The 9,331-nt window shown below is 45.2% G+C and overlaps 1 protein-coding gene across 1 annotated transcript; it reads left to right on the top strand.

The window, feature by feature from the left end:
* The first annotated feature begins 7,352 nt into the window (after nt 1–7,352).
* LOC6577445 (protein snail) lies at nt 7,353–9,063 on the top strand. The gene has a single exon (XM_002003376.3). The coding sequence runs from the start codon at nt 7,516–7,518 to the stop codon at nt 8,728–8,730; it is 1,215 nt and encodes a 404-aa protein (XP_002003412.1). The 5' UTR covers nt 7,353–7,515; the 3' UTR covers nt 8,731–9,063.
* Nucleotides 9,064–9,331: the final 268 nt, after the last annotated feature.

Below are 9,331 nucleotides of genomic sequence, written 5' to 3'. Positions count from 1 at the left end.
AAAAAATAAATAAAAATAAAAATAATAAACTATATATACAATGATGTATTCGAGAAAGGTATCTGCGATGTTATAGAATATATAAAGACTTTGGGAAGAATTGTATTTTAAATCTAGTTTCAAGTTTCATAAATATGTATGTAAAATAATATAATATTTCCCTTTGATGTGTGCTTAGCTTAAGAATGGATGAGTTTCCCTATAGAACAAACTGTCTCTGTCATATCATCATATCAAATAAAATATATTTCTTTTAGTGAGATCCTTTGGAAAATTATTTTTATAGCTTAATTACTTTGATGAGAATAAAATTTGTTTTCAGGGCTAACTTTACTGAAAACAGGCCATATCCGTTAAATATTTTCCTTTATTTATTCATATTCATATTGTATTGTCAACTATCCTTTCGACAAATATTACTTAAAATTTCATCACTTCACTCTTAAGTAATACTTCATGCTGTTATTTAAAGACTATGTGAACCTTATCATAATATTGTGAGCGACGATCAGCTTTACCCTCAATAGCGCGGTCGATTTTGAGAAACGGACTCGCTTTTTTATTATCGGAACACTTGGCATGAATTAACATATACACAAACACACACAGACACACACAGAGATTCACTAAAAACAGGGCCAGACCCGAGTCAACAGAACGCACGTGGGGCCACCGTTTAAGGCCAGAGGCGGGGCTGGCGGGGGGTTTCGATGCGGAAAGGTTTCGTTAGAGCTTCGATAAGCGTTGCACAAAAGGTTAAATAGCAGAACTGTCGAGTGTAGTTAAACCATCAAATTTACTGCCAGCCGCACGGTCTGCCATGCAGCTGACTGTCTGGTCTGGCTGATCCGGTTGTCGAATGAGACGTTGCGACGTCGCAAGGGAGTCGACAGATGGGGGATGGAGCGGGGTTCTGTGGGGCCTGCAAGAAGGCCAGACCCATTTTTTTCCAAAGACGCAATTTATACAGAGCCGAGTGGTGGGAAACGGAAACAATGAAACCGATTGTCATCGGTAGATAGTAGACGCAGTCCAGAAGCTTGTGATGCGATTGCCCCATAAGTTGCCATGCATAATTATCACGCGAGCATAATCAAAATTTTGTGGATTGCACACGGCGGAGAAGGCGAAGGCGAGCAGGAGTCGTGGCAGGGAAAACTTTGAAAGGCGACACAACTGTGTTTGCACAGCACTGAGAGCGGCTAGGTGGGCTTCAGTCTCTGCCCTTTAGATGGGTATCGCAACTTGCAATGGCTGTACAACAAGGTGTCAAACGCCACTGACAAATGAAAGTGAAATTCAGGCAGGGACACCTGGACACACACGCTGCGCCAGCACATTAAGTATATCTATGTATATATATTTAGGTAGCGCCAGTCTCCAAATTTCTGGCCATTGTCTCAGAACTCACAGCTCGGAGGTCTCTCTGTCCATCTCTCTGTCTGTCTGTCTGTCAAGTTGACATGTAAATCGTTAGAACGTGCTGGATTGATTGTTCTCACTTTAACGCGTTTATTGATTGTCGCACGGGCTGCCCTTACCTACCCATCAAAGTGCGGAGGAGCCGATCATTTGTCAGCCGACTCATGCTCGATAAACTTGTGTAATTTGTAATGGTAAATGCGCGAGTTTGTCAACTGGGCTCATTGTTATGTTATTATAATTTTCTAGTTGCATTTCCCTCGAAATTCTCCATTTTCATGTTTTGTTTTTAAAATATTTCTCTGAATGTCCGGCTTGTTAATGTGGGCACATTATGTTAACAATTCAAAGGATTGGCAATTTCTACGAAGGATTCTTTGGATTTCTCTGGGTTTTCCCACGAATCAACTTTGGTTTTTTCACTTTTCATGAGAATAGAGTATTCAGTAATTAATCTAAATGACACTTAAGGAAATCTATTCAAATTTAAAGAAATACATTTTGAGTTATTTTTATATGAATATATTTCCCTAGCTATAATTTCTGTTCGATTTGAAGCCACCTGCGGAAATATTTTGCAAACAGCGATGGGGCAGCTGCTGCTGTTATGCAATTTGTGTGCCATCTATTGAAATGCATCTGCATAACAAGAACGAGAGCAAATCGGAACAAGACTCATTTACCTACCATTGTGCACATGCCAAAAAATAAAAGAAGCGAAGCAAACAATTGCGGTTGCATTGCCCAGGCGGGGGCTTATGCCATATGAAATTCAACAAATGCAAAATCAAAATCAAAAGGCAGCCCAGGCACAACAAAGGACTCGGCTCAGGTACCATGCCAAGGATGCCTTCGTGGATGATGGCGGCATGCCGCCAAAAATCTCGCAAGGCGCTGGCGCGACTGCCGAAGCTGATCATGATGATCGTCATCATAATGATGCTGCTGATCGTCGTGGTGGTGGTGGTGGTGCACTATTGTTTGTCACATGCTTCTCTCCTCTACTCTGCTCGCTCTGGCTGTGATTATTTTGATGACGATCCTGATGTTTTGTTCCTTTTTGCTTGAATTATACTCGGTATGCCCATTGTGCGTCTGCAGATGCAAGTCAACGTCCGAGCACAGCGTTCTACCTCTCTCTCCCTCTCTCACTCGCCCTGTGGCTGTGCAAACAGATGCACGTCTTGCCAAAAAAAAAAAAAACTGTAGAAATCCCTGGCCAAGACGCTGTCGCAGACGCTGACGAGACGCGCCAAAGGAGCAGCTGTCAATGCCAAGCCACCAACGCGCCAGCCAACACCCTCAACAGCATTAGCCGAGCATCTACATCGGCCTCAGCATCCGACTCGACCCGGTTGACAGAAACTGATTTGTGCTGCCTGCCCGAACGACGCAGATGCAATCCTTGTGCCGCTTCCTTGCTGTCCCGTTTGCATTGTTGGGCCCGTCCCGACCGGTGTAATGAGTTTTTTGCTTTAAAGTACTTTTGTTTTGGGTATTTCTGTTTTCCATCTAGCTCTGATTTGGCATAAGGTCCTACTGCAGCCGACGAAAGGTGTTAAAAATTCTGTTAATAGGGGCGTAATACTCTGTTTATAGTAACTTTGCGATTGCATCAGCTGCGGTTTGCCAGATTCACTAATGTAGACGACCCTCTGAAGAAGTTGTTTCAGGATTTTTGATTGGAATCTGTTAAGACTCAGTATACAGTGATACTGCAGCTGCTTATGTCAGAAACTACTTTGAGCGTTACGTAGGATTGTAAGCTTTCTCAAATTATTGTTTTCTTAAATATATATATATATATATATTTTTTTTAAATTAATTCTTTGGTTTGTTAAGAGTACATTTTATTCGACTATAAGAAATTTTCTGTGTACTTTTTCTAATTTTTTTTTTTTTTTTGCATTTAGTTGGCTTTAGAAAACATGTGATTAAGAATCGTTTCATATAAGATCTTGTATAATTAAATGTTAAAAAAAGTTTATCATCTTTGGATATATCACAGAGTATGCTGATCGCTTTATTTTATTTTTTTTTTAATTTCACACTGAGCTTGAAGCTGGCACCAATATTATTGTTTCTATATCTTCGGGGCATTTCTCTTTGCTAGCCAATATATTAAAAACTTCCTATACTAGAGTAACCTATAAAATATACTTTTTTCTCTTTTTAATCTTTTGTTATATTCATCTTAATATAAATTTTCTCAATATCCATATTATTACATATCTTAGCCGTATCCTTGGCTCTTTTTTAAAATGATCCTTTCTTCCTTTTTCCTTGAGTCATAATCACCGCAACATAATTATAAAATATTTATACACTTCATTTGGGAGACACGTTTAATAGGCTAAACAGCACGCTTAGTCAGAGCCAGAGCAGGATATAACTATACAAAACCAGCTTACTAAAATAATAAAAATACAGAGATAAAGAAGAAGATGTGGAATCAGGAGACGAGGAGCTCGATTTAAGGACGGCGTTGACGTACAATGCGCATAATGCGGACGCATTGACAGGATAACGAAGCGTGAATAGGCACGTAACCTGCGCGAATGCGTCGCGGCAGCGGGAGTCAAGGCAGCTGGCAGGTGGCAGGTCGCACAGCGCACAGGGGAGAGAAGCTTCTTTGGGGGTTGGCGTCCTTTGCGGGGTCATTCACAATTCACAATTTGGCGAGAACAATGGGTCACAGGTAGCAGCCAAAACATTAAGCGGCACCCGCACATAATCGCAGACAAACAGTCAGGCGGACAGACGGACGGACAGACAGCTCGATGCGGCCAGGTGATCCAACTTTTTGATTTCTTCTGGCTAAGGACATTGATACGCCGCCGGCAGCGATAGCTGAGATTCTTGGAAGCAATTCCTTTCGCTGGCTTTTCAAAACATTTACTCCAATGTGTCTGCGCAGTCGGTCGATCTTTGGCCGTCTCTCTGTCTGTCTGGCTGTCTGGCGATCTGTCCTTTATTGTGTCATGAGGTCCTAAGGCCTATTGATTGTGCAATGCACCCGGTCCTAGGCCCGTGGCAGTGATTTTCTTCCTTCTCTATTTCTTTCATGCTCAACGCTCAGTTGTTGTTGGCTTCGATTTCGATTTATGGATTGGAAGTTCTTTTGTCTGTGCAAAAAAGCAAAATACAGCAACAACAACAACAACTGGCATCAGGTCTGTATTTGCTTTGAGGATCTGGCCTGGGGGTAGTAATCAACCATTCATTGTCAACGACATCACACATCGTATATCTTGGGCCATAGTTTGTATTCTTTGGTGGTTTTTGTTTTCTCCAGTTCCCTTCTTTCTATTTTCTTTTGCTCTTCTGATATTTTTGGCAAAAGGTGTGCCAGTGCACCGGGCCAAGCTGCACTAACTGGGAGAGAAGCTGAGAATGAGATCGAAACGGGAGAAAATGGTGAGAGAGTACCAAACTACAACATAAACTACGGAAGTTCTTAGTCTTAAATCTAGATTAATTGGACTTAATATATATTAAATTAGTTTGTAGTCTGAATTAATCGAATTTAATGCAAACATATATTAAACGTATAGGATTCAGTTGAAGTTTTGTTATCATATCATATCATATTATCTTTGTGAATATTGAACAAACCTATACTCCTCTCTTAAGGCATTTTACTCTGTGCATCTTCTGCTCCATTTTCGCTCCATTTAGCCTGTTCATCTGTCGATCTCTACTCTGCTCTCTCTACAATACCCAGCAATGCCCTATAGAATGTATTGTGCACTGCAACAAATGCAGAGAAGACAAGGTGCAAAAATGGGACGGGCCCATTGTCTGCCAAAAAAAAAAAAAAAGAAGCAGAAAATACAACAGGGTCTGGAGACCGTAAGCGCACCTGCATATATTCTAACGGAATCAGGTAAAGATCGTCGTCGGGAAAAGGGGTTTTCCAGCCGCGCTGACTGATGAATGAAGTGCGGTTGGCGGAAACATCGCGATACACTGATCCCAGGCTAATGCTAATGAGCGGACTAGTCCCGGCCCAAATCCCAGCAGGTACTTGACAATTGCAGGACGACAAGTGCTGGGGTTTCTGAAAGGCGAAGAGGACTCCTGGGTTTCTCCACCTGATGAATGAATCGGGTTCGAGCGCGGGTTATTTCGCGGTGTCCTGCTGGCAATTCCGCGTCGAATATTAGAATAGTGATCATTAGGTAGTTGCCTGTGGATGCCATGGTTGGTAATTGTGCGGAATAACACACGTAATAACCGAAATGGTCGGGAACGCCCGTCAGGTAGGATCGGGAGGCATCTTCGCTGGGCGAGCAAGAAATTCCGAAGTTGCGATGCGCCGTCGCTCGGACGCTGGCCAATCGTGGCTTGTTTTGCTTGAGTTTCGCTGACTGCGTAATTGGATAACCTGGGAAATTACTTTAAATCCATAGCTGATCCATATCCGGACGTTTGTTCGCGTATGTGATTGCCTGTCCACAGAGGAAAGTCCATCAGAGGGAAAATACAAAATGGAAATACGTTTCCCTTACTTGCCGCATCTTCCATCACACCCATGGTCCCGGCGAGAGTCGAATGCGGCGATTGGTCAGTCTCAGCCTCAGCCTCAGCCTCGGTCTGAGTCGCGGCCTGGGAATGCGATCGTATTTGGGAATTGGAATTTTAGCACTCGGAAATTTGTACTTTTTGTCATCGGTTGGGTTTATCAAAACTTTTGGGTTTGCTACATTTGCTTCGGTTTTTTCATCGCTCTTCACACATTGCCCTGGGAAACGGCGAGGAATGGGGAAAATGCATATGATTTGGTTTTTTTGATGGCTGGGAAATCAGTTTGGCTATGCGGGCTGAACTGTTTTCCCAACCAGGAAGTCTCTAGGATGTGTGAGCCGAGCCTCTCTCCAGTGTTTGATCACATGTGAAAAGCGTGATGCGAGGGGATGTGAGTTCGTTGTTTATGTCGGATAATGAGGTAAGCTCAAGTCAAAGGTGGGATATACATACATATACAATGACGGAGACTTTTCCCAACTAGTCAAATAATCCCTGGAACTTGAGCGATAATAAGTTAGCATAAAGTGCACCCAAGAGCTAACATGCTCGATGAGGCGTCGCATCATCTATTTATATACCCATACATAGGTGCAATGTCAATTGTAATGCCGGCACAGCTCAGGTTCAATTTGCCGCCCCACGATTGAGGCACCGGCACAGTGGCAGATGTGCCTCAAAAACTACCCCAATGCGTCGTAGCTCGGGAATCCAATTTGACTCGTGAAAAATGCCAACGCCTAAATATAGAAACTCAATGCACGGAGCTAGCGAAACGAGGCGGTTGAAAGCGAAACTCAAATTCCGTGGATGCTAACGATACCTGCTAGAGAGATTGACATGGTGCTGGGACTGGGACTGTGTTCGGGGTTTGACGAGTTATTACAGCACGTATGTACATGTGTGCGGGGTAACAGGAGAAGCTCGAGAAAAGTCGACGAGGCTGCCGAGAGAGAGGGAGAGCACTGTAAGCGAGAAGCTGTCATAAGTTATCGAATGCTGATCATAGCGCCTGCCAGGGAGCTTCACACATTAACTGAGGGTGCGCCTGCGTTGGATGCTCTGAGTTCCGAAGGAACTCTCTGCCCGAGAGGCTAGTCAGGTAATTGTAGTCAGGTAGTGCGAGCGAGAGAGCAAGCACCGTGAGAGAACAGCAAATGGGAAACACGCAATAAGGGTATGGGAAAAGTGTCGCTGTGTGTGTGCGTGTGTCGATGTTGTTGTTGTTATTGTTGCTGCTGCTGCTATTGCTACCTAGCGACGTACACGTGCGCCCTGCGTCGGCACATGAGTGAGTGTGCGTGTATGAGTGTGTGAACTGAAGAAGAACCACCACCAAATGGCAGGCAGCAACAGCAGCAGCAGCAGCAGCAGCCCCGAGCATATAAAAGAGCTCGCTCGGCCCTCGACCTGTCACAGCAACCTCATCGTTCGTTGAGTAAGCAACTCGCTCGATCTCGCATCAATCTCTCTCTCTAGTGCTACGGAACTACGCGTTACCGAAAAACGATCACATCCACAACTCAAGCATTAACTTTACACAAAAACACTCACACAATCGACGACATGGCCGCCAACTACAAGAGCTGCCCGCTGAAGAAGCGCCCCATCGTCTTTGTGGAGGAGCTGCCACAAACGGAGGCCTTGGCATTGACCAAGACCTCACAGTTTGCCCCGGTGCAGCAGACACAATACCAGGAGGAGCAGCCACAGGATCTGTCGCTCAAGCGCAAGGCCTGTGACATTGAATACGAGGATTATGAGCTGCCGGCGAAGCGTGAATACGTGCTCAATCTATCAAAGACGCCAGTGACACCACGCCGCGCCAGCTCTCCGCTCAGCTCTGCGCTTCTCTCGCCGCCCGCCGAGCCCAGCAGCCAGGATTACCAACCCACTGATATACACATGCGCGGACTGACAGCCGCCACCGCCGGCTACACAACGAATCCGTATCAATCGGCCTTTGTACTGGCCGCCGGCTGCAATCCGATCTCAGCGCTGTGGAATAGCTATCAGCCGCATCTGAATGCCGCCGCATTCCCATCGCCAGCCAGTTCATTGGCCTCGCCGCACTCGGTCTACAGCTACCAGCAGATGACGCCGCCCTCGAGCCCTGGCTCGGATGCCAGCTCCGAGCCGGAGGATCTCTCGGTGCGCAACGACATTCCGCTCCCAGCGCTGTTCCACCTCTTCGACGAGGCCCGCAGCAGTGCCGGCAGCCAGAGCAGCAACAGCAGCAGCAGCAGCGTCGCCAACTACTCCTATGCGGCCAGCATTGGCTCCGGCTCGAGCAGCAGCAACAACAACACGAATTCCTCGGCTGCTGCCAAAAACTATCGCTACAAATGCGATAACTGCCAGAAGATGTACTCCACCTCGATGGGACTGTCCAAGCACCGCCAGTTCCACTGCCCGGCCGCCGAGTGCAACCAGGAGAAGAAGCAGCATTCGTGCGAGGAGTGCGGCAAGCTCTACACCACCGTCGGAGCACTCAAGATGCACATCCGCACCCACACGCTGCCCTGCAAGTGCCCCATCTGCGGCAAGGCCTTCTCCCGTCCGTGGCTGCTGCAGGGCCACATTCGCACCCACACGGGCGAGAAGCCCTTCCAGTGCCCCGACTGCCCGCGCTCCTTTGCCGATCGCTCCAATCTGCGTGCCCACCAGCAGACGCACGTCGATGTCAAGAAGTACGCCTGCCAGGTGTGCCACAAGTCCTTCTCGCGCATGTCCCTGCTCAACAAGCACACCAGCTCCAATTGCACCATTACAATTGTCTAGACTGGTGTAGCGGGGAGCAGGAAGCCATCAGACGCAGACTCAACACACACCAACACACACACTCACACACACACACACATTCCGCTGGCGAGGATTACACCTAACCAAACCAAACTCGTAGACAATAATCTAGGCGCAACTCATAGTTAAATTAAGATCCTATCGGTTTTGGTGCTATACCCCTAGACTCTAGATCTTAGCATATCGTATTTATTTGATTTGTAACTCATAAGTTCTTGTAAATTTGCCACAATTATCAGACAGCATTTGACCAAATTTAAGCATTTAGCTCGTAGTTTTTATTGATCTTATATTATTTATCAAACATTTTTATTACGTTTAGTCAATGTTAATGTTAAGTTCTTTTGTTAGTTGTTAAGCCACCGACATATATTTTTATAAAAATAAAAATTCAATGACAAAAGAAATTTCCCAACTGCTTTCAATATATATATTTTTTTAGTAAATCCCTCTTCCTTCCGCTGCTGCGCTCATATTTCAAAATCCTTGGACTCTGCTCGATATATCTCTATTTGAATTCAAAATCCCCAACATTATACACTATGACAATATCGAGTTCAGCATGCTCAAAATACACCTT

The sequence above is a fragment of the Drosophila mojavensis genome, unplaced genomic scaffold (genome assembly GCF_018153725.1).
Source record: "Drosophila mojavensis isolate 15081-1352.22 unplaced genomic scaffold, ASM1815372v1 contig_36, whole genome shotgun sequence".
In the NCBI taxonomy this organism is placed as follows: Eukaryota; Metazoa; Arthropoda; class Insecta; order Diptera; family Drosophilidae; genus Drosophila; species Drosophila mojavensis.
This window is presented reverse-complemented; position numbering and strand designations above follow the sequence as displayed.